At 37.4% G+C, this 26,422-nt stretch overlaps 1 protein-coding gene across 11 annotated transcripts in view; it reads right to left on the bottom strand.

Moving 5' to 3' along the window:
* The window catches only part of DAAM1 (dishevelled associated activator of morphogenesis 1), a 202,787-nt gene that overhangs the window by 105,269 nt on the left and 71,096 nt on the right, over window positions 1-26,422 (bottom strand). For 10 of the 11 annotated variants that reach the window (XM_072629337.1, XM_072629345.1, XM_072629338.1 and 7 more), the window contains one exon: window positions 18,732-18,945. In XM_072629337.1, coding sequence (XP_072485438.1) covers window positions 18,732-18,911 — 180 coding nt within the window. In that variant the 5' untranslated portion in view covers window positions 18,912-18,945. Of the gene's footprint in view, window positions 1-18,731; window positions 18,946-25,359; window positions 25,423-26,422 lie in introns of all 11 variants that reach the window. The other variant, XM_072629341.1, reaches the window with a different exon arrangement.

Below are 26,422 nucleotides of genomic sequence, written 5' to 3'. Positions count from 1 at the left end.
TTTCTCTTGTCTTACCGTTAAGAGTTTTAGAAATGTCAAATAATAATATGGAGAACGATTATTCTTATTTCACCCTTTTCTTTCTTAAGAAAGCTTATGGTGGTTTCCCCATTACAATAACATTAGCCTTTGGTCTTGGAGATATGCTTATTATCATACTAAACAATGGTCCATCTGTTTCCAGGCTTTTTAGATTTTATATAACATAGGACTTTGTATTGGACTCCACAGTGATGGAACACAATCCATGTCAAGATGAAACATAGTTCTGCAAACACTAGCTAAAACTGTGACTTGACCCCGTTGCGAAATTTGTACACATATATGCTTCACAATCACTTGTATTGAGAACCCTAAGTGAGGGGTTATATGCAGTTTTCAAGTTTCCATAATCTTTTAGTAGTATTAAATTCAAATAGAAATGGGGGCCATTAAAATGTACATAAGGACTTCTATGGGCCACATATTGACTTAGTTTTAAAACATGTTATATTCTATTTGTATTTATTATTATTAATATTTTCCAATTATATTTTAATTGGTTCAGGCTGCACTCAGCAGTGTTGTGGGGCTACATATTTGACACCTCTGTTTTAGAGTATCCAAATTTATATTAAAAAACTCTCCACTAAAGAGAAGACTGTATGCAAAGCTGTGTGGGGACACAAGGTAGGACACAAGATTCTTCTTATTGCCAAATATGCTGATTTTTTCTGTCAAAGTCCTTCAAAATAAGTGGTTGTGCTAGAAAAAGAAAGTGGCATTGTTCTTGGTGATAAAATGAAACAAATTCACTTTGCTTCATTTTTTGTCAAGTTTTTTGAAAAAAACTTCTTCCCAAAACTTGCAAATTGGGTGGATATTTTTGAAAAACTGGATATGCTAACCCAGAGGTATCTGTACTTTTAATTATCAGTAAAAAATTCTCTTATCATTAGAGAAACTTTAAGTATGCATTTCCATCCTATGTACATTTATTTTTCAATTATAAGCATATACTATTAGCCAAGAGGCAGTCATGACAGTAGTTGGAGAGCAGGACTCAAAAGGTCCTGGGTCCTATACAACACAAACAATGGTTGTATGACCCTGGGCAAGTCACTTGACCTTTTAAATATAGGCAATTCTCTAAGACTGTAAAGTTGCTGAGGAGGTGCTAACTGCATCCATAGAGGTAGTTTCCCCATTCAGCAGGTCCCTAAATTAATGCAATTCTAGGTCCGGTTTCTATCCCTATCCTGCTATTACATTAATGTACAATGTTTATTATAAAACATCCTCCCAAACAGGAAATTTTATTAAAATCAGGGGTGGGGAACCTGTGACCTCCTAGGTCCTTGGGTGAGGCCTTTTAATGGAGTCCAAGTTTTATGCAACAAATCCTTTTATTAAGGCGATTTGTCCGGAGGAATGTGGATTCAGTCAAAGGGCCTAGAGGGCCACATGTGGCTTAAGGGCTGCAGATTTCCCACCTCTGGATTAGAAACATACAAAACAAGTAACATATTAAATATTTTTTTATTAATTACACAGAAACCATTTTGCTCTTAAGAACAATTTAACTGAATAGGTTTCATTTGAGGATGGTAGTGGTGGAATTTCAGGAATGAAGAAGACTTGACAACATTGTTTGTTAGTAACTAGTAAATTAATTTGATTTACTTAACTAGCAAGTAAGAGAATTTCTTTTAAATGTACAAACAATAGGTTTCATTCATTCATTCACTATCAGTGAATATATAGTATTGTTTTGGGTTTTATTTTTTAGTTCTTTCTCTAGAAATATGTATTGACCACACAGCAAAAAAGGTAACCCAAAGTAATTCTCTCATTTCAACTCAGCAGAGTTTTTATTATAAATATTCCTGTTTACCTGGATCTGTTTAATGGATGGAATCAGATCTTAATTTTCCATTCATGCTTGAATACATTACCTGTGATTTTTATGACTGTGAGGAACAAGTACAGCCAGTTTAGCTGGACTATAGAGAACAGGACAAAAATATGAGGCTGGAGACCTAGGCTGGGGGCATGTTGTAAAGGGACTTAAAAGTCAAGCAGAGGAGTTTATATTTGATCCCAGAAGTAATAAAGAATCAGTTAAGTTTGCCAAACAGCAAAGTGACTTTGTCATACCTATGTTTTGTTTTGATCATATATCTCCTACTTTGGACTGAAGTACTTTAGAGAGCCCCTTCCCTAAACAGATCAATAAGAAGTCCCCAAATACACACTCTGATCAAGAAAGAGCATGACTGAATCAAAATTATACTTATGTTTCCTGATTTTGAAAAATTCAACCTTAAAATGAAATAGAAGAAAAAAATGACATGCTTGCTAATCACTTGACCAAGCTACAGGAAAAATTTCCATTTTATTTTTGAAGACCAAAATCAATTTAGTGCCAGCCATGTGCTAGGATACAAAGCCAGAAAAGATCCAGTTCTCCTCAAGAAGCTTATTTGAGAAACAATCCTTGCCTTCACAATGTTGATGTTCAAATGAGACTAGAATGAAATCACTTTGCAAACTCTTAAGTATTATCTAAGGGTAAGTTATTACATTTATTATTACTGGACACCCACATAATGTTCTTTTTGACAGAATGGCACCTATATGAGCATGTGTAATCTCAAAGGAATTTAATACCTGGAGTGCCGTTATCTTAACCTCAAGACAAAAATGAGGTGATAGAGATGGAAGAGAAAGCATTGTTAGTTATGAAAAGCAAGAATATGAGATAGGATATAAACAAATGAGGAAAATGTTCTGACTGATAAGGTATCATTGAGATGTTTCATGGAATTAGCAAACATTTTTCCACACAACAGCAAAAAACTAGTCATGCAGTGTAGTCATGAATAACTCAAACCTCTACCGAAGTCTAGGTAAAATAGCCTGTAGAAAATTTTATATTCATAGCAGAGGGCTAATGGAAAGCTAAAAACTTTATCTACTGAAGACTTGCAAATTTAACAGAGTGAATTAGAGAAATAACTGAATAAACTGTTTTTGAAGTCAGAAAGAATAAAAATCAAATACAGATCGCTTTATTTGTATATAAAACAAGTCTTGGATTTTTAGTTCTGAAGTATGTTAACAAAAAAGACTGACTTTAAAAATGTTAAGCCTATAGAAGAGGTGTATTTCTTCCAACATAGTTAGTCATGGCAAAAATGCCACAGTTTCACTCACCACCAACTGTGTAGCAATATATAGGCTACTATAGAGAGCTGACCCTGGAGTCAGAAAGACCTGAGTTCAAATCCAGGTTCAGACACATACAAGCTGTGTAACCTTGGGCAAGTCACTTAACCTCAGTTTCCTCAACTTTAAATGGGGATAACAGTGCCTACATCACAGGGCTGTTGTGAGGATCAAATGAGCTGATATCTGTAAGACACTTAGCACAGTCTCTAATACATAGTAGGTACTACATAAACGTAACTGTTGTCATTATGTAGCAATAGTCTCTATTACAGTGCATTGATATTTTGTTGTGTTTGTTAAGAAAACCAGTCGCCCTAACTCACCCAGGCTGGAAAGTGCTGCAGCCTCTTCTGGGCCCCCTCCTGACCCACTCCATTTCTGATGGGTCATTTTGTACCTCTTTATACAGCCTGTTGGTCCCCTTTTCTCAACGGCTCCCCATATTTGTGCTGAACTTAGCATAGGCACCCATTCAAGCTTAGGCCACTGCAGCTCAGAACTCCCAAGCTCCAGCAGTTCATTACCCTCACCCTCAGCCTCCCCAGTAACAGGCATTGTGACATGTGCCACCATTCCTGCACAATGTGTTTTCCACAAAACCAAAATTAACGAGAATTTCCAGAAGCATTAATTGAAAGTAATTTTATTATTATCAGTAGGAGGCAATGGAATACTGGGGCACAATATCTGCATGTGAAATTATATGACTTTCTTTAATATCTTGGTCTTCTTGCTATTATTAAAAACAAAGGATCGTATATTTAGAGGTTGGAAGGGACCTCAGAGACCATGTAGTTCAACCCCCTCATTTCACAGATGACCAAACTTTCCTCATCTGTAAAATGATGGGGTCTCTGTAAAATCAATGGTCTCTGAGGTCCCTTCCAACCTATAAATCTATGATCCTATGTTTCAAATAGTCAGATGTCTTCTCCCCAACTGATTGGCAGGAAATACAAGCTGTATCCAGTTAACACTGTTGCTGTAAAACTTGCAGACTTTGGATTTAGCTTTGTTTCTTCTTCAGTTTAGACTGGTATCTTGCTCCTTCGACCCTTATGTTACATCCATATAAGCTGTTTTCCAGGTCAGGACCTTGTCACTTTTGCCTATTCATAACTTTTTCCTTCAAAGTAAAGCTCAGGGGCTACCTCCAGGGAGAAGGCTTCCCAGATATCTCCCTGAAGAGATCATAAAATCAGAATCACTTCCCCCTCCAAAGAGCACTTTGGCCTTTGCTTTCATCACTATCTATCTTGTACTTATCTGTATAATCTGTATACTTCTCATCCATATTGGATTGTAAGCTTCTCAAAGGCAGGGATTGTGCATTTAAAAAAAAAAATCTTTGTACTAAAATGTCAAAAGGGACTTTTGCACATAGTACAGACTTAAGATCAGTTAGGTGGCAGGGTGGGCAGCAGGTTTCACAGGCGTACAACAATGAGGTCAATACAACAACTCTATAGATCTTTAGTTTGGTAGGCAGTCTGGGGCAAGTAGGCAACATAGTGGATAAAGTACCAGGCCTGGAATCAGAAAGACTAGTTTTCTTGAGTTCAAATCTGGTCTCAAACAATGACTGGGCAAGTCATTTAACCCTGTTTGCCTCCGTTTCTTCACCTGTAAAATGAGCTGGAGAAGAAAATGGTAAATCTCTCCAGTATCTTTGCCAAGAAAACCCTAAACGAGGTCCCAAAAAAATAGGACAAAACTGAAAAACGCATGAACAACAAAAGGTGGCATGGTGGACAGTGTTGGATTTGGAGTCAAGAAAGACTTTGGTTAAAATTCAGCCTCAGACACTAGCCCTGTGATCCTGGACAAGGCACTTAACCTCTCTCTGTTCATTCCTTCATCTTTAAAATAGGAATAATAATAGCACTTAACTCCCAGAGCTGTGAAAACAAATTAGTATTTTAAAAAGTACTTTGCAAGTTTTACTACATAAATACTATTAGTACTAGTAGTTGTAATAGTAGTAGTAATAGTAGTAGCAGCAGTAGTAGTAGTAGTAGTAGTAGTAGTAACATTTACTGAATTATGTTGAAAGACCACTTGAGAAAGTGTCATGCTCTAGCACTTAGAGCATTCTCCAATGTGAATCCTTTTTTGAGCAAAAGGCCAGACCAGTTTTCAAAGGATCCTAGAATTTTAGAGCTTTATCTATCCCTCCCCCACCAGTGTTTTACAGATAAAGGAAATAAAGCCCAGAGAGGAAAAATGACCTGATTAGGGGGTAAAGGAATAAAGCCAAGGTTTGAACTTGTCATTATTTTCCATGTGTAACAGGGTGTTGGAGGTCAGTGGCTGCTGGCTGGTAGAAAATCACTATCATTCCTCTCTTCAGGCCCCCAAGGAGCTGCCCTAACTTTCTGACTGACAGCCAGACTTTGACTTATAAGCTAACTCCCCTAATCTAATGGAGAGGAAGAGCAGAAGCCCTAATCGTCACATACCAGAGAAGAGGGCAAGCCTAGGGCAGCCATGCAAAGAGTCTGCAGCTTCCCAGAAGTCATGGAGGGAGCATGCCAGCCATGTGCCCTACAGACCTGGGCTATAGAGCAATGGCTATGTGAGCCAGTCATGCATCAGAATCACAGGTGGGTCTGGGGAAAATGTTTGAAGAGTTGGAACTAAGACTGGAGATTCCTTCATACTTCTCCATCCTCCTCTTCACATAAGGAGAGTTTGTCTTCTGTTTTAAAAACAGACACACCAAGGCAAATGTGTTTAACCATTACACTATTCAGTCAGTCAACAGGATTTAGTTAACATTTACTATGCCATTTATTCTGAGGATAGAAAGAAAAACAAGAATACACCGTACCATCAAATCACTTAACCTGTTTGCCTCAGTTTCCTCATCTGTAATGGCAAACCACTTCAGTATCTTTGCCAAGAAAATCCCAAATCATGAAGAACTGGACACAAATGAAATTGCTATTATATAAAAGATACATAAAAAATAGAAAGAGAGACTAGGAAAAGTCTCCTGAAAAAAAGGGGGGAGGGGGAAGGATGGGGTGGGTTAGGGCTAATTATTCAATAAAGCTAAGGATTCCAAGATGCAGAAGTAAGGAGGAAGAGCATTCCACACATTATTTTTACTGTTGTTTGTCCTTTGTTCTCAAAGAAAACCATGACCTCAGGGAAATGATACCATGACATGCAAATGAATTGGATTTAAGTGGGGCAGAGTTGTACAAAGTCACCAGCCTCACTTTCTCCTCTGGAGCCATTTGGGTCCAGTGGCAAGATATAGATCAAGATGACTGGAGGCCCAGGACACAAGGGGAGACCTTAGCCTATTTAAGCTAAGGTCTTTAACAGGTCTGCTTGACTGAAGCAACACCCCAAGGAAAAGCATATAGTATAAGTATACTAAAATACTTATAGTAAAAGTATAAGAAGACTGGAAAGGAAGATTGAGGCCAGGTTGTGAAGAGTAATAAATTCCTATATGGAATTTAAATTTGATCCTATAGATAATAAGGGGTCACTAGAATTTATTGATTATTAATAATAAAAGTTCACAGTTTCATATGTGATCAATCCTCTTTTTGTATAGTGAAATGTTCATATTTGTTGATATTTAAGTTCATAGGAAAAATGTGTAAGTCCTCCTCTGGAGGAAGGAGGGAGCTATCTTTATGCCTAGGCACAATAAGTCTTTTTGGGGGGAGAAATGGAGGGGTAATACAACTATGAATCTAATTGAAAAGAAGAAAATTGAAAAATGTTTCCAGAAAAGACAAAAATCTCATTAAAAGGTCACTGCTTATCTTTCATTTGCTAATCTTTATGCTCAGGAATTTTTATTTTCTGGCCACAAATGATATCTTGGCAAGGGGACCCAGGCAAACCTAGATCAGCACGAACTCATCAGCATTTAGAAACCAACCCAAAGCACATGTCCTTCAGATAGGAGGTGCCACAGGACCATCATCCTTTATGGAAGTCAACACATAGGAAGAGATTGTCAGTGTGATGAAAACTGCTATCATTCCTGATGATGACACAAAATCTCTTAGCCTTTAATTTCTTCATGTCCAAGTACTTTCTAACCTTTTCCAAAGCTAAAAAATGCCAACCTTTTCCAGAAAACAATGAACAGATTTGTCTCTAAGTTAGCTTTTGGACATATGGTTTCATTTATTAAGGACTGCTTTGTGTGAAGAAACAAACAGCTGGCAGCTGTAGGCGAATCGGTGAACTTACTGAGAACTGACCAGGAGAAAAACAGCAATTGGTAGGCAATGGTTGATTCCTCAAAGGGACAAAGCTCTCCCGCAACAAGTCAACAAACCAGAACTTTAGCTGGAAACAGAACTCATGGTATGAACATATTTTAATTCTTTTAAAAATGAAATTGCACTATTAGGGACTGGTGGGGAGAAAAATTAGATGAATGAGGGAAATGCACAAAGACAGTTTAGAGCTTAATTAAACACTTTAATACTTTGATCCATTTGCAGCCACACTGGTTTAAGCATATCTAACACTACGTTATGATAGGGATAGAGACTGGCGCTGCAATTTCATAGGTGTAGGCAACTCTGAGATAGTAAATTCTACCAATACAGGTTGGTACCTCCTCTGTAACTTGTCATCTTTGTTTCCTAGGGTATTGAGAAGTTAAGTGACTCGCCCAGAGTCACATAGCCAGGATGTGCTGGAGACAAGACTTAAACCTAGGTCTTCCTGGACTTGAACCTGGGCCAATTCAAAATAATTTCATTTGTAAAAGTAGTGTTAGTACTAATAGTCAACATTTATATACAGCTTTAAAATTTGCAAAACGCTTTTTGTGTGTTAGCTCATTTTGATCCTCACAAGACTTTTGTGAGACAATAATATTATCCTCATTTTACAGATGGGGAAACAGAGGCTGAAGTAAAGTGAATGAATTGCCCAGGGTCACAGAGAAGAATTTGAACTCAGCTCCTCCTGATCTACCACCACAACTAATATTAAATATTAAAAGGGATTTTTTTTAAGAGCCATGAACAGTGAAGTTTTTTTTACATATCTCTTTAAACATTTCTAGCCATCAAAATTTTTTTTAATTAGTGTGGTTTCGATAAAAGTCCTGGTGAAGTTATAGAAATGAAGCCACAAAGATCTTTTAATATCTATGTTAGTCCATATTAATATGAGAAAAGTCATGCAGGGTATCATATTTCTACAGTTTGTACATGGTAAGATTGAGCACTACTAAACTAAATGATAATTTTTTGAAAGACAGAGAGTCAAAATAGAACTCATCTGCGGAGGCCAGATAAAAACCAGGGAAGTTAGAGTTAAATCATACTTGAAGATGCATATTAAGCCCCAAATGACTACTTTTTTATATCTCTGGACAAACACTTGTATATTTTTTTAAAGCACACATTTATGATTAGGTTACCAAAGACATAAATCCTATTAAATAAACTAAATTAATATGTTTGTATTCTAGCTACATTCTCTCTGGGTGCCAGGTCTAAATTGTCATTGAAATGCTTAAGAGATTACCTAGAAAATTTTAACTAATATATGAGAATTACATTCAGAAGGGAGTTATAATTTCTTATCACCATAATAATTTCACAGTTGACATTACAGCATTCTCACTTCCAAATATTTTATATTCCTTTTCAACTCTCTTAATCTAATAAGGGGGCGAATGCACTCAGGCATTCAAGGCTCAAATGTATTATGAAAAAGCATCTACCACTAAGAGCAGTAACTAAGGTCAACAGTTTATAAACCAAGAAAAAAAGTAATCATCCATAGAGAGCTCTCCATCTGAAGTGCTTTACTGGGAACCTCATGAGGGAAAAAAAAAACTCTTGGAGCTTCATTTATATTGCAATGCATTTCTATGGATCTTAGAAACATAGGAGGCCCTCAGTTGGTCATTCTGTCCAGGTCCCGACTTCTGCTTCAGACAATCACAAGATTAGATTTGGAAGGAACTTCAGTGACGATGTAAGTCCAAACTATTCCCAAAGGGAATATCCCCTATATCACAGCCCAGAAGTAATTGACCAGTGTCTGATGAAAGGAAGGGAAACTCACTACTTCTAGAGGCAACCTATTCCACTTTTTGACAGTTGTTAAACACACACACACACACACACACACACACACACACACACACACACAGAATAAATGTGTCTTTTGATAACTTTCAGCCACTGTTCCCTGTTCTACAATCTAGGACAAAACAGAACACTTTAAATCCCTTTTCCCCACATAACAGCCTTTCAAATGCTTGAAAACAGATACCAAGTTAACCCCTCAATCTTTTCTTGTTCTTCATGTCCAGTTTTTTCAGACTGTTTTCATATGGCATGGATTTAAGGCTCTTCACCATCCTTATTATCCTCCTCTTGATGCTCTCTAGCTTACCAATGCTCTTTGCGGGATATAAGAGCAAATGTTTAACAGTCAGCTCTCCAAAAACAAAAATGCATAATATACTTTTAACTTGAATCTGCATTATTAGAATCTTCATCATTTTCTAAAGTTTCGACAATGAACAAAACTATAAATCAAGCTCTAATATGTAGTAATTGTCAACTTCTGAGATGCAAATACTAACAATGTAACAATATGATCTACATTGGCAGCTACCTGTAGCCCATCGCTGTCTGTGGTGGCTAAAGTTGATGTGGTCTGATCAGGGCAAAATACACTATTAATACAACTTTATTCCTGAAAGCTATACCTCTTCCATTGTAGCCCCAGATGGCATTAGTTTGTTTTTTGTTTTGCTTGCTGCATTGAACTTGTAGCCCACTATAACCATTGGATCTTTTCAAACCATGCCTCCATTTACCACCACGTTGAAAAGCTGATTTTTTAACCCAAATGTAAAGCATTTATCCTCATTAAACGTTATCTTATTAGATTGTGACAAATGCTCCGGTTTATCAACATCTTCTTGGAGTCTGACTTTGTCATCCATGTCTTGGCTTCCTCTTGCAGCTTGTGTCTTTTATAACTTTATCCATGTTATCAAGAAAAGTATTAAGCAGTGCAGAGCCAAGCCCAGATGATTAGGGCACTCCAACGGAGACTTCTTGCCAAGTTGACAATGAACTATTAATGACAAGGTCCAGACATTCAACCAAATTCTCTAATTGTATTATCATTTAGCCCACATCTTTCCATCTTTTCCCACTAAAACGGTATGAAATACTTTATCAAATGCTTTTCTAGCCAATCCAGACAAATATATTCTCTAGGGGACGGAGGCCTAGTGCCAAAACTAATTGATTTACTGAAACACATTGTAACAATAAGATTAAAAGTACAAGCAGATGCTTTGCCCCTGCCCCCATCCCCACCCAGAAAAGCAAAGTAGATCATCTGAATGTCAGCCTACATTATCAACCTATCCGTTGCTCTTAAAATCAAAACAGCTTTTTGTTTAAAAAGTCTCAGTCTTAGGATATTTTTACTCTCTTGATATTTGTCATTTATTGGCAATGCTTCACATTTACAGCATAAAAATTTACAAATACTTTCATTCAAGCCCATATCTCAAATTATCTACTTCCTTTTGTGGTACATTTACATATTTTCAGTTCTTTCCAAGCCTGTTCTATAAATTCATCGATGTGATTTATATATAAACACTGCAGTGTTAAAGGAAGATCCAGTCTACATTTTTCCCTTCTACTTCAGCTAATGTCCTTTCACTCAACAAAGTTTCCTTGTGACCTTGAGGACCACGTCTAACATAATTTTTTTTAAATTTTATGTAAATGGAGTGTTCTAAAAAATCACTCTATTAAATTCCAATACTGTCATCTGCACTAAGAAGTGCTTCCACACAACTGAGTCAATTAGGTGGCACAGTGGATAAAATGCTGGCCTGGGGTCAGGAAGACCAGACTTCAAATCCAGCCTCAGTCACTCACTAGCTATGTGAGCCTGGGCAAGTCACTTAAAATCTACTTCAGGTTTCTCAACTATAAAATGGGCATAATAACAGAATCCACCTCAAAGGACGGATGTGATGATCAAATGATATAACATTTGAAGACCCCTTAACACAGAGCCTGGCACACTTTATAAATGCTTATTCCATTCAATTATTCCAATTAGAAACAAGATTGATCTAACTCAAGGGTTCTAAAAGTCTCCCCTTCACTCCAAGATGTCAGGAGGTTCATAAACTTGGATGAGGAAAAAATTACAGCAGTATTTCAATATAATTATTTTTCCTTTGTAATCCTATGTACTTTATACATTTATAAACAATCTTAATAAAGGGTCCAGACTGCTACTATGACAACTCAATGTAATTATAATAGCCTAATTTTCTCCATTTAATAATTTGGAACTCATTAACATTCTAATTTGAAGAACACCACATTCAAGTTCTACGGTATTCTCAGAGGGAAAATTCACACCCAAATTTCCATTGCTTGTGTCCTTTCTGAGGTACTGTTTCAGGTTCTAGTCCTGGTCATGGTTTTAGTTTAAAAGTTTTTTCAGAGCATGAGGGAAAAAAAAAAATTAGATTGAGACAAAGGAAAAAAGCTCAGTTTACCTTAAAAAATGAGATTCTAATGGAACACAGATAAAATGAATGAAGCCAGCATTCCTTGTTACGTGCTTGCATACATCATTCTTTGTCCTGAGAGAGTGAGCACATAACTATGTTGCTAGCACAGGGAATGAATAAAACTGTACCGTACTAGATACTTGAGACTGATTTCCTCTAGCTCCTTTGGTTCCAAAGGGTTCACAGTACACTCTGAGTAATGAGGAGGTCACTGATGTAGTTTCCCAAGTGAATTAATTTGGTGCTGCTTATCTTCAGTGTGAATTCTTTTCTCTGACACTGATCAGCTGAATTCCTTCAGTCATACTGCATTCCTTCCTCAGCTTCTCCTCTCTTCAGCATTAAAAAAAAAAACAAACCAAAAAACACAACACAAAAAACCCAGACTTGGTCTATCACTTAAACCATAATTGTTATTAGCAAATTAATTTTACTTCTGCTGTTGCCCAACTGAAATATATTTCTACCAACAACCATTACTGCCTCCTCACTCCTATTTTTATTATCATCGTTTCATTGGCAATGGTCAGTAATAAATATGGCTGTTTCTTAGTACTTAAAATATCATTAATGAAGAGCAAGAATCTTTCAAAAATAAAAAAATAAGATGTACAATTACTGGGAGGTAAAGAATTGTAGTTTTTTCTTAGTATTTTCTTTTTTTCAATTTCATGTAAAGAAAATTTTTTAAATTCAACTTTTTATAATTTTGAGTTCCAAATTTTCTCCCTCCTCTCCCCTTCCCTCAGATGGAAAGCAATTTGATATAGATTATATATGTGCAAATGTGTAAAATATACTTCCATATTATTCATGCTATGAAAGAAGAAGCAGAAATAAAAAAATGAAAAAAATTAAGTAAAATAGTATGTTTTGATCTGCATTCAGACTCCATATCAGTCCTTTGTGAGTCTTTGGCACGGTATTACTGAGAAGAGCTAAGTGATTCATAGTGGCACAATGTTGCTATGACTACGTACAACATTCTCCATATTCTGTGCACTTCATTTTGCACCATTTCATGTAAGTCTTTCCAGGCTTTTCTGAAAGCATCCTGCTCATAATTTCTTACAGCCCAATAGCATTCTATGACATTCATATGTCACGGCTTATTCTGCCATTCCCCAACTGATGGACACCTTCTCAATTTCTAATTCTTTGCCAAGAATTTTACTGCTTAACAGACCAAAGAATTAAGAGCTACAAGCCAAATATGCTGAGTGACTAAGTATGGCAGTTGGGAGAAGGTAACCAACTTCAGATTCCATAGAAAACAGATGAATTATTGAACTGGATTCACATAGCACACTTCATACAAGTTACATATTCACATGGAGGTGCTGTATGGTACTAAGAATAAAACATTGCTAGGAACACTTCATTAAGTAATATTTTTAGAAATAACCCTTGAAAAGCAAAGATCATATGATCATGGATGGACAGATAAGAAGGACTCAGAAGTCACCTAGTGCAATGCCCTCGTTTAACAAAGAAGACCCAAGAAGGGTACTTGTCAAAAGTCACACAGACAATAAATATCAGAGGAAGGATTTGAATCCAGGTTCTCTGACTCCAGAGTCAGTTATTTTTCACTTTGTCCAAAGGAAAAATTAATTCTCTATTCCTTTTTTGTGGCTGCTATGCTACTCTGAAAATAGAGGAAGAGATAGTTTGGGCATGGGTAATAGTAAGGGAAAAACATACTACTTTACTATAACATTACATACTTGAATCATCAATAAATATTCTTCTCCATGGCACAGAAAGGTTTCTTTTGCCAACATTCAGACTGGGGAAGTCTTTTGAGCAATGACAGGTCTACCACTGAACACATAGGTATTGAGAGTACAATTATCAGAAGGTCTCAGGGTAACCAAAACTACAGGGAATCCAAAAGATTAACTAAGGATCTTTGCCTTTTGGAAAGAAGGAATAAAAGTGAGGCTAAAACTTTTCATTCCACTAGAGTATAGTTTAAAATGAGCACTGGCATTTCTCCATGAGCTTTTTCCATAGGTTTCCAAAGTAGGTAATACCACCCCTGGGGGGTACTAGAATGAGGGTTGGGGAGGCAGTAGTAGCCTTGGGTGCAATTGGGGGGCATTGAATAAAAAATAAGGGGGCAGTGGAAGCATAAGGAAAGTAGAGAAGAAAACTTTGAAAACCATTCGTACATGTATGAATCTGTTGCATAACATAGTTAAAGTTGTAGCAATCACATTATTTTCCAAATAAACACACAAAATGCAAGTTATAATTAATCAGTGGTCAAGTCTGCCAACAGGTCTTAACAAACAAGTGTTGGCAGGTATATTGCCCATTGTTGGGAAGGCCAGCATGCATTGGAAGAAATATGTGCATGTAATGATTTGTTTACATTACACTACTACATGGTTACATGATGTGATATCATATCAAAATTTACAATAAATTATTAAAGTGTGTCATTTTTTTAAAAAAAAATAATTTTTTGAAATGATGCAAATTAAAAAAAAAACTGCTAAAGGGTTAAAGAAAGCAGATTTCCAAGGGGATGCTGAGTAATTTTTATTTTTAAAGAGGGTGGCAGGCCAAATGAATTTGGGAACCTCTGATTTAGAGGATTACCAGAGACAGAATTTAGAAGGTGGTATAAGAGTCAAAGGAGAAGATCGGAAGGGAAAAATACACAGAAAATCATTGCTGTTGGAGGGATAAAAGACATGAAGAATTAACTTCAATTTGGTATAAGAAAAAAGGAGAATCTCTACTCACAGCTAACTCAAATCATCCAGTCTGCACAATGAGAGATTAGAAACTAAAATTATAACTTGAGAATTTCAATAGGCACACTCATGCATGGAATTTGGAATCAGATTAGTAGCTGTGACTTAGGGCAAGCTATACATGCCCAGAATCACACATTCAATTGTCCAGGTACAATCTCTGGGCCTCAGTTTCCTCATCCACAAACCAGAAATAATCCATAGCACTGCTATATGTTTCTCTCCAAATTATTTTATAAATAAGCCTATTTGCACACAAATGTTTCCATGCTGAGCCCTTCTCCCTTCCCCCATCAGACTAAAAACTTACTGACAGCGGGGACTATCTTTTCTTTCTCTCGCACTTAGCACTTAGCACTTAGGAGCTAGAACTTAGTTTATGTTTACTGACTAACAACTGAAACCCATTTAATAAACCATAAAGCATTAAATAAATTAAAGGTTTTCATTAATACATCTTATAAGAAAAATGTATGTTAAATAAGTGGTCACCGATCAAAGAGAGATGACAAGAAAAGCCCAAAGGTTTTTAGCAAACTATAAAATGAAATAGGAAAATTTCAGACACTACTGCCAGTGTCTGATGAGTACACTGGAAAATATGGAATTCATAGCTCATTGATATTGCTTAAGGATTTAGGTGGTTGAGTGAACCCTACCTTACCGAACCCTTCCTGTATAATTCATGCAGAGATAAAACTGCTATAGGAAAGTCTCAAGCAAACTTGGTGCCACTTTAAATACACACACGCACACACACACACACACACATGCACGTGCACGCGTGCACACAAGTACACACTTATCTAATAGAGCAGAGGAAAAGGCTTATAATATCAGACTCCAGTATGATGATTCAAAGTTTCAGAAGGCTAAATGGAGGTGAATGTCAAATCCTACATTAGCTACTTCATATGCGCATGTGACTTTCCTAAGAAGGAAGAAGCAAGGGTATTGGTGCTCAGGGTTTTATAAATTGATGGCTCCCCACTCAAAGTGGTAAAGAACACTGCAGTTCAGGAGGCCCAAGTTCAGTCCTGGATTCTAATCCATCCTAATTACATAAACAGACAATGCTACTTCTATAACTTTCAGTTTCCTCCTTTGTAAAATTCAGCCAATTAACTTTAAGCATTGAGGCATTGTGCTGGGTACTGGGGATACTATGAATCTTTAAAGTATATGGTACCCCTGTATCAAATAATACAGGATAACTTGAGGAGGAAGACAGCATTAATGACTGAATGGAGTGGGAATCAGAGAAGGCTTCTTGGAGTTGGCACTTGCATGAAGCCTTGAAGGAAGTTAAAGATGTGGGAGGCAGATAGGGGAGAGGGCATTGTGAGTAAGAAACACAGTCTGGACAAAAGGAAGTAGGCAGGAATGGAATGCTGTTTGGGGGAGAGCTAGTAGGTTACTTTGCCTAGGCAATAATATGAAAGAAAGGTTGGAAAGGTATATTGAAACCTGATTTTGGAGATCCTTAAAATGTCAAGTTGAGGAGTTGGCATTTTATTCCAGGGAGAGACAAAAGAGACTCACAAAAAGTTTCAGTATAGGTAAGTGACATGATCAAACCTGTACCTTAGAAAAATCCCTTTGCCAGTTACGCTGAGGATATATTAGTGAGGAGAAAGGCAATGAAGATGTGTAAAGAGCAGAGGAGAGAAAAGAGGAAGGCCAGAACTGAGAGGTTAGTTTTGTGAGTGGAGAGAAGGGGGTGGATTTGAGAGGCAATGGAGATGATTGTACTTGTACTACCTGACGTACAGATTTGCAGTACAGAAATCATGTTATGAACAGTCATCACAATGAACATAATCATAACACTTAAGAATGATCACTTATTTGTATGTCACCATACCAGAGGGTGTCACCTCTGCTGACCATAGATTTACTTAGTATGGTTGATGTGAATATTGAGCAACTTTTCTCCTTGCCTTCCTCGCTCTGCATCCCATGAAACAGCTGAGTCTTGTGACTTTAAACACACACTCCTCGCCTCAGCCTCACACATTAAAGCCATGGGGTTTGTAAAAGGGCTTGTGGTTGGTTCTGAGTGAACTCAAGCAGCAGTCAAGAGTCAGTTACTTACCAGAAAAGTTGCAAATCCCCAAACAGTTTGTCTTTTCAATGGTTTAGGACTAAAGCTCTGGTTTGGCACTAGCTTAACAACTAACAGCTGTAGGCAATGTTCTCTCAGAATTAAGACATCAAAAATCTAGAGCTCAGAAGATTTCCCCCTTCTGACTACAAGACAGTGCTCTGTCTTTGAGATTTACTCATCTACTACCAGGCCACCCACTTCTCCCAATCTCAGTCTATTACAGGTAGAGTGACCTAGAGGTAATATAGGGGATACTCTAAGAGTTCCTGCTGTTTGCTCAAGGGACTCTAATGCTCAGAAAATGTGGGTGCCATGCTGATAGAAAGGTACCCCCAAAAAAGCTTTTACAGAGCCTGAGGCAACACCTGATTCAACTTGACTATGGTTTTAAAACTCATTAAAACTCAGAGGGCAAAATGGCACTTTGGCTTAGGTTTATTTCTTTCCTTCAAAGGTCTAATATTTTAACTATCGCCACTTCCTTCCTCTACTTAAAAACAGTATTCAAAAAGTATAGTTCCTCCTTGTTCTTCAAGTCCACTACACCCATCACTCATTGCCTGTACTATACTGATTTACACTTCTATGCCTATACTTCTATTCAGATGGTCTTCTTTTAGGCAAAGATCTCTCTCTCTCTCTCTCTGTCTCTCTCTCTCAGCAGAAAGAATGTTGGATATGGAGGCAGGTGACCTGGTTTTCAATACTGGTTTTGCCACTTATTGCTTCTGTCACCTTGGGCAAGTTACAACCTAAGTCTCAGTTTCCTCATCTGAAAAATGAGGGTATTACACTAGGCAACCTCTCTGGTCTCCAGCTTAAGGTCCTTCTCTTCTATAGAACAAAAATGATTCCTGCCCCCACAAGCTAATAACATAAATAGTTCTCAATCTACGAACCTTTGCGCCTCATAGCACCAGGTATAGTACTTTCCATAATGATTGATCAGCATCCTGTTTCTACATTAATCAACACAAAAAAGAAGTGCTAACATCGCCTTGGCTGCTCCCTACCAAAATCCAAGTAAGAAGAGGAAACACAACTTTACTTAGATAAACCAACAACCTGTAAATATTAGCTCATTTGTGATGCCCTCAGATTGACTTATTTCTATTATTAACAGATTCATTTCATTGTATAGATCCATTGGATCAACATGGTTTGTTTGAATACAAACCTTTAGAAACCAGTCTCTATAACTTTCTTTTTCCTAATTATTACCTACTTAATGGTATTATATAATATTTGTTAATCACAATATTAAGAACCAAATTCTTTGCAGAAGGCATAATATGATCGAGGTACGGGAAGTTCTAGAACTAAAACCACTTTTTCTTTATCACAGACCAGGGCTTTAATGCCTATATATTTCCTTCTACTTGAGTTTTTTTTTTTTTCCTAAACAGACCAGAAAGACTTCAAAGGGATTTTTAAAAAGAAATTGAGCAATGCACTTGTATGATGGGACGAAGACAGATATCACTAAATGTCACTTATTTCAACACGCTGCTTCTCAAATAAGATAGTACCTAGAAAAAAAAAGTTAACTTCAGCAGTTACTGCTCAAAACCTATCATTATACTACATAATGATGCTAAGGTTATATCTTCCAAAGAGTTTCAAAAATAAGTTTCCTCATTTTTCTGTTAAAGGAAAAAAAAAAAAGAAAAGGAATGGTATGTTTAAACTGTCCAAAAAAATCAAAGTACATGGGAGGAAAAGGCCTTGGGCAATGCCCCAGGATGCAAGAAGAATGTAGGGTATTACTCAGTATTTTCAAGTCTCACCAAAGGTCACTATGGTTGGCCATAAGGGACAATAAGGCAGGATGCAATATGGTCTCCTCAAGGGCCTAGATCCATTCTATTATTTTAAAACAACTTCAAAACACTTAAATACATCTATTTCATCTTCCCTCTCTCTTCCTACTTTTCAAACTCAGTGATGAGGGAAAGGAAAAGAATGAAAGAGGATCACTTAGGGTAGGGTACTGCCATGGAGAAAGAGAAGCCAATAGGCATTGTTCAGTTTCCTTCTTGAATCCTCCTCCGCCTTACTACAGTGCTGATTCATACCCAAAACTCACCACAAGTTCACTGAACATAACATCCAATTCTTCCACAGGGGGCATGGGAAATGCAGGTTCCATCGTCTGAAGCGCAAAATTGCTGTCATTGCGTAATCGATATGTGATCTCTGGGGGATCGTTACTTTGGAAACAACAAAAGACGAATGAAATCCGTCCACTTCTTTTCCTTGGGGTCATAGTTAAAATTCTTTATACTTCTTGAATGACAACCCTAGAGAGAGAAAATGGGAGAAATGAGGACTCATATTCAAATGAGAAAATATATCAAACCAAATTACAGATATGCAAACAAGCAAGAAATTGTGCTAAAGTGCAGTCAGCTATATAAAAGAATAAAATAGACCTTTAATTAGATATTTTCAGGACAAATTCAAGTCTTAACCGGTCTTCCCAACTCCCATCTGTCAAACATAGAGGCCAATTTAATATTCCTTTGGCACTACTTTGACCATATTATTTCCCTGAACCAACTCAGCTGGGAAGATTTTTTTCTATACTCCCTTGCCCAAACAATTAAGGTCTCCCCCTTCCATGGTCTCCAAAGTGATGGATTGTTAATGAAGTCACAGGACCTGTGTTGGAACACCTTGAATTCTTTTTATTCAGAGCAGGTCAATTCCAATATGGCATCTGGGCCTTCAACCAATGGACTTCTGCTCATCTCAGCTTCTGGCATTTGCTCAGAAGCAAAAAGGAAATCTCTGGTGTATCTAAAATGCAGTTCATCTCAAATATTGCAGGTAACTGCTATACACTGCACAAAGAAACAATTAAGTAGCTACTTTGGATTCTGGAACAGGTGCATTTTGCTTAGCAAAGAATAAGCCATTCTATCAATACTATTTTTTTTTCAATTAGTCAGAATAGCTTACAGTGCCCTTTTGCAGGGAGGTGGGGGGGGGGACTCTTAAAATGTCATTAACTCAAAGAAAGGGCCCAATGGAGATCCTGCAGGTGCCCTATAAAAGAATGCTAGCTACAGGACACTAGAAAAACAGCCTATACATTTTCTATTATTAATACTCTACCACAACACAAACAAACCTGTTTTTAAGTTTTGCTTTTCCTTAACAGAGGTGAAGCTATTACATTCCAAGAAGTTTGTAGTGATCTTTTCAAGGTATTGATAATGAAATGGGCTTTCATTCTAGCAAACCCAATCCCTCAACTAAACCTCCATTCCAAGCAATACAACCCATCTTCAAGATGGCTGGCTGCGTACCCAAGGTAGAGCTATCTCCATCCAGACTCACCTTATCCACCAGAGGAATAAGACCTTATACATTGGCCACATGTATACCATATTCTAACACGTGAATTGTCAGCTTCTCACCCAAATTCTCACCCAGTGTTTCAACTCTATTCCTTCTAGCCTGCTGGGGAGATTGCTGTTAATCATCCTCAAGCCTTTGACTTGCAAAGTCCTGCTAAACTATCTCTCTCCAGTTAATAAAAATTGATATGTGTCATATTGTAGCAGAAAGGCTGTAGTACAATTTTGCTAACCCCTGGTTAACAGAGCTAAATGATTACCTAATGAGAGTCTAAGCAATGAAAGTGTTTCCATTCTAAGATTACTGTGCTGGTAACTACTACAAATTGGTTTCAATCTTGTCAATTAAGGTAACATTCTCTAAATAAGAGCTACATGTAGCATTCATTCAGGTTGAGAAGAGCTGAATGTGCCAAATATGAGTAGAAATTTTTTGTGATGGGCTTGCCTGTATTTGCAAGCTATGTTAAGAACTAGATTTGGGTGTCTACTTGCATTTCAATCAAGATAATCTTTCATGTTTAATTCTACAAAAATGCTCCAATAAAATGCTGACATCTTAACAATGAAATGAGGCTATTTTTTTTTTTTGTTACCCAAATGCCAGAAGGCATTTGTCTGATCCCTAGGCTTCCAGGAGCAATGTAAAGTTATCAGAGTGGTAGTGTAGAATGGCATTTATATAGCGCTTCACCAATTTACCAAATGCTTTTATTTTTATGTGCATGGTCTCATTTAAGCATCACAACAAACATGTGAGGTAGTGAAAAAGACAAGAGAAAGTCTTTGATAAAGGACAAATCTAAAGAAAAAAAGGAAGGCCATTTCAAACAAATCTGACAAAATTAATGCTGATATTCAAATCATAAACTTTTCTTTAAAAGATCAATATTTTAAGAGATGTTTGCCTCTTAGAGGAAAAAATACACTAAAAGATACCTAATTGCTTCCTTCTTCCTTTAGTATAGATAAATTTAAAGGGAAGAAAAAAGGTAAATCATGGGACCAAGAAGATGGCAAACTAGAAATTTTTTTCAGATTCCATCAATTCTCAACAATCTCTCAAAAAAGGAATTACATGTCAGACGTCGAATGAGTACAGCTAAATTCACAGGACAAAGAGAATCTAGCAAAGTAAAAACTTTATAACTTAACACTGCAAAATGCTAGTCTTTATGTTCACTCAGTACTCCTGTTCACATCAACCTCCAGTCTCCTGCAAATGATCACAACCAACCAACCTGCAGAATGATGTGCCTGCAATGGGATCCTCTCTTCCTGCAGAAACTTTGATGGAACACCTCAGCCACTATTGACACCCTCCTCCCATGCCTCCACAAGTGGTAAACATTTATTGGATTCAGCCACATGAGGAGAATGGACAGTAGTGGGGAGAATGAAATATGCTGCTTTCTGAGAGCAGCCCTAGGTTTGGAACCCCACACCCCATAAGGCTGCAGAAAATTTATACAAAACACCCTTCCCATTCTCCCCAATCCCGAGGGGGAAAAGGAATAAATTCTCATTCAACCTAGCCAAAGAAGGAAAGGAAGAGACAAGGAAGGACAGGGAGTCAGTATGAATGGTTACTCTGGAGTGAAACTCAGGGTTCCCCTTATCCTGTCCTCTGACTACTCAGGGCAGGGAACCAGGCCACTAAATACTCAAGCAAGGGAGAAAACAGAAACAGCTATGAAGCCCAACTCTAGGGCTGTATGTACCACAAAGTGGAAGGAGTCGGAAAGCAGCACCAAAATATTTATAGCAACTCCTTTTGTAGTAGCAAATAAGAGAAAACAAAATAGAAGTCTGGACTGTGGTACATATGTGTAATGGCATTCCATTACATTCTAATTTTCCAACATTTTTCTCCCATGTACTTTACTCTTGTGAGAAATTATGAATTTAAAGAATACAGAGAGAATAATACAGATGAATTTAAAGAACCCATGGAAAAATATATGAATTGAAGCAAAGTGAAGTAAGTAAAACAATATATAGAATAACTGTAACTACAAAAATAGGGGGGGGAAACCAATGAAACAATTGTAATTGAATACTGAGAAATTATAATGACCAAGCTTAGCACCCAAGGAAGAGATAGGAAAAGACTTGATTCTTTGCAGAGGTAACAACTATGAATGGGTGCCAATCACTGCACATGTCAGCCTTGATACATTGGTTAGTTCTGCTAAACTTTTTACCTTTCTGTTTTCTTCCCAGTTATGAGGGATGGCTTGCTGGAAGGAGAAAAGAGGAATACAGTGGGAAATGGAAATGAAGTGAAAACAAAAGCTAAGAATTTTTAAAGATCAAAAATGTGTTTCAAGTTGCACAAAGTGGACATAACAGAAGATTGAAAACTGTGAGTTTTGCAAGTTTCTAAAAAGCTCACTGATGTTCATTTTGGATTGTGATGATAGTATGTTAACCAAAATTATCTTATCAAGAGGAATTTAGGGAAAAAATGCTTTGCCTCTTTCCTAGCTCTTTCTATTCGCTTACACATTCCACATGTCTGGTTTTATTTCCCAAGAACATCAGATGCCAAATAAGATTTGGAAACAAAATAATACAACACAGTCTAAATAAGCTGGGGATAGTATAACAAGTACCCCCTAGAAACACAAAGGGAATTTTGTTTTCCTCTGATATAGTCACATCCTCTCAGTCAGGAAACTGTGAAAAGGCATTTCATAGCCATCATTCCCAATGGGGACAGTTCTTCCCACACTTGGTTTCAAAAGTATATTAAGGCACTTTTTGGAGTGGATTCTGGAAACTCCACTTAGCCAGAAGACACTCCTCCCAACCGAATGACTTCCTCAATGCAAAGTAGAAAAGTGTTATTGCCCTGTCAACTTAAAAAAAAAAAAAAAGTCTCACAAAAGGAGTTTCCAGATTATTACTTCATCTTGGTAGCCATACATCACTGCTAATATGACTACTGGCAATCAGAACCTTTCTACTTTCTCTACTTCAAGCAGTATTCCTGCATGCCCACAAACTCAAATAAGCCTTTGCCAAAGAAAGCCTTTATTGATGGTATCCTTTGAAGAAGTGTAGCATGCTCTTTTAGCACATGCACATACACACACACACACACACACACACACAGAAAAAAAAAATCCTGAGATATTACTGCAGAATTGCAAGCTATCGATGTACCATCATTCCAAGTTTCCATCTCAAAGACTGCCAGCAATTGTTCTGTTTAGCAATCTAGGACTTTAACCAAGAGCTTAGGATATAAATCCCCCAAAACCCAACATAACAAGATTCCTCCATGAGGAAGCTTGGGTTGGTCAGAGAGAGAAATTGGAATTGGTAAGTCAAGTCATGTACTCAAATTATCCAAGAGGGATTCCCCCCCACCCCAAACAGCCAACAGTAAGCTGAGTTTATGAAAGAAAAAAAGATGAATTTTGCAGTTTGCTACCCTGCCCTGTGATTGGACTCTGAATGAAAATGTTATTTTGAAAAAGTCCATAAAACAATCACATGTGCTCTAACTGCCTACTATATGCAAAGCATTGCCTTAGTCTCAGAGAGCAGTATAAATAGTAAATAAATCCCTGTCCTCAGGAAACTCTATCTAGTAGCCTGTCAAACACTTAAAAATAACTACCACAAAACCCAATCACCTTAGGATATGGAGCAGAAGGAAACTGAGGCCAATGATACCCAGGTAAGTTGGCCAAGTCCTCCAAGTCTGGTGCTCTTTCCCATTACAGCCTTGAAATGATACTGTTAACATAGTACCTCAATACATAAGAGAAGTACAGACAAATACTTTTCAGAATCTTAACTGGGGGGAAGGAACCAAGCAACACTTCGGGGAGGAAGCCTGCACTTCAGATTGGTCTTAATACAGGAAAAGGATGTCAGTAGAAAGTAAAGATATCTCAGATACATGCAATGATGTGAGCAAGTGAAGCCGAACAGGACTAAATACAAGGAATGGCAAATGATCTACTTTGCATAACACACACTGCATGTTTATGAGGTTAAAGAAAAAGCAGTGTGGTTATAAGATATAGAGCTCTGAATGCAAGGAAAAAGCTATTTTTTCCAAGTCCTTGTGAGAAGTAGCTTTTACTAGAGCCTTTAAGAGTCAGTGGAACAGAGATCAGTGAACAAGATATAATAAACATTTCTTTTAAAAAAAAACAATATTTTCCATTAGATGGGGAGTAGGGGTGGGAGAGGAGAAAAGGAAGAATTAAACAGTAATGTTTCAAATACTGGGGACACAATGGTTTGGTGCCACTAATAGAAGGAAGTCATAAAGGAGAGCAGGTTTAAGTCCCAAATCCTGGGGGCAGGGAATAGAAAGGGGGAAACTGAAAAAGAGGTCTGTAACAGAAATGCAAAAATCTATCTTTTCCTTTCAGGTTGAAGTTTCCATCTGAACTCAAAGACCTAAAATAGAGGGTTTCTTTCAAACATTAATGTTAATATTGAACAATTAGGTGGCACAGTGGATAGAACACTGGACTTAAAGTCAGGAAAACCTGAGTTCAAATTTAGCCTCTGACATTGACTACCTGTGTGACTCCAGGAAAGTCACTTAACCTTTGTCTTAATTTCCTCAACTAAAAAATGGGGTAAGTAATAGCAACTATCTCCCAGGGTTATTGTGAGGATAAAATGAGATAATATCTATAAAGTGCTCTACTAAATTTAATATGCTAGTTAAATGCTAAATATTATCATTATTAATGGACTATGCACATAACCACATGAGCAAGAGGACTCAGAGGTCTATTCACCTGGAAGGATTTGCTTCTTAACATGTTCTTAGTTTTTAATCTTTAATTCATGCTTTTTTTTTAAAAAAAAAGAATTCTCCTTTATTATAAAAACTAACTCACACAGCATTTGATATAACTCATAATATTCTTTCCTTATAAGCACTTATTTTAAATGGCAAATGATCTAGAAACTCAGAAAGGAAAATAAAATAAAATGGTCGTCATATCCACAGGGAAAGAATACTTATGAGTGAATGATTAAGCATTTCTTAAGCGTTTACAACATATCCCACATTGTGCTAAGCAATGCAGTTGCAAAGACAAGTAATCAAGACAGTCCTTGCTCTCAAGAAGCTTATATTCTAACTGGGAAAGAGAGATAAAGGGGAGTTCCAAGGTGGGGTGGGAGTACATACACAGCAGTGCACTTTGGAAATATCTGAGAAGGGACATGCAGGGCTGGCTCCAGGAAAGATTAGGCAAAAGCTTGCCTATCAGAGCCTGGGATTCTAGAGATGGTTTCCAGAATCTACTAGGAGGGGGATGAAGAAGATAAGGAGAATAAGAATAGAACACAGGGGATACGGTTTGTAAATACCTGGCAAGTGATGTGGAAGCTTATTTCCAGGCAAGACAGGGCAAAAAGCTCACCTACGGGAGTCTAAGATTTAGTGGGAGGGGGGAGAGGAGAAAAAAAAAAAAAAAAAAAAGGTTGGTCAGAGGACAATCATGTATGGCATAGAAATGGCTAGTTAAATGACCTGTCTTCTTAGCCACTATCCCCTTCTGCCAGTTCTCCAAGGACATGAGTACTTATTCATGATTTTCCCTGGATTCTTTTGGAATCTTTCCCTTCCTTGATGATCTGGTACTTGCAAAATGGGTACTGCTTCTGGCACAGATTTCTTCTGAGAGCATTTGGTTAGGTCCAATTATCTTCCCAACTTATTAAGCACCATTACATTTAACTAGGTTCAGATAAAGCCCTGTCTGACCAGGTTTCCTCACCATAGCACACCACACGCTATTTTTGAGAGACTCCAGTGACAAGCCACCCCTTGGGCACTTCTCTTGCTTCAGAAAATAGTTGATTATTATGAAGGAGATTTTGAGTGTTTGAAAAAAGACAACTGAAACAGTCATAGCCTATAAGTTTTGACACGGCTTACGTCTGGAATAGCTCTGACCTAGTTCTAGGGGAGAAGGACCAGGTCATATTCTTAAACTCACAGAACATTAAAACTTGAAGGCAGCATAGTGATAAGCCCTCTCATTTTTATAGATGAACACACTGACACGCAAGAAGGGGGTTAAATGATCCTCCTCAAGATCACACTATCAATGGCAGAACCAGCACTAGCCACCGATGTCACCTAATTCTCCAAATGTCAGCATTCTTCCTATTATAGCACACTACCTTGCTTGGTTGTTGAAAAAAAATTATTTGCTCCTGTCATTCAAGAAAAAGATCCTGTACAGGAGTATAAAGTCTGAAAATACAGTTTTGTGTACATTTATCTGCTGGACCTGGAGTCAGGAAGGCCCGAGTTCAAATCTATCCTTGGTCCTTATTAGCTGTGCGACCCTTGGCAACTTAGTCCACCTCTGTCTGCCTAGGTTTCCTTTTCCATAACATGAGGTTAATAATAATATCACCTCCC

The sequence above is a fragment of the Notamacropus eugenii genome, chromosome 1 (assembly GCF_028372415.1).
Source record: "Notamacropus eugenii isolate mMacEug1 chromosome 1, mMacEug1.pri_v2, whole genome shotgun sequence".
NCBI lineage: Eukaryota > Metazoa > Chordata > Mammalia > Diprotodontia > Macropodidae > Notamacropus > Notamacropus eugenii.
The sequence above is the reverse complement of the archived record's forward strand: the minus strand, read 5'-3'. Positions and strand labels throughout refer to the sequence as shown.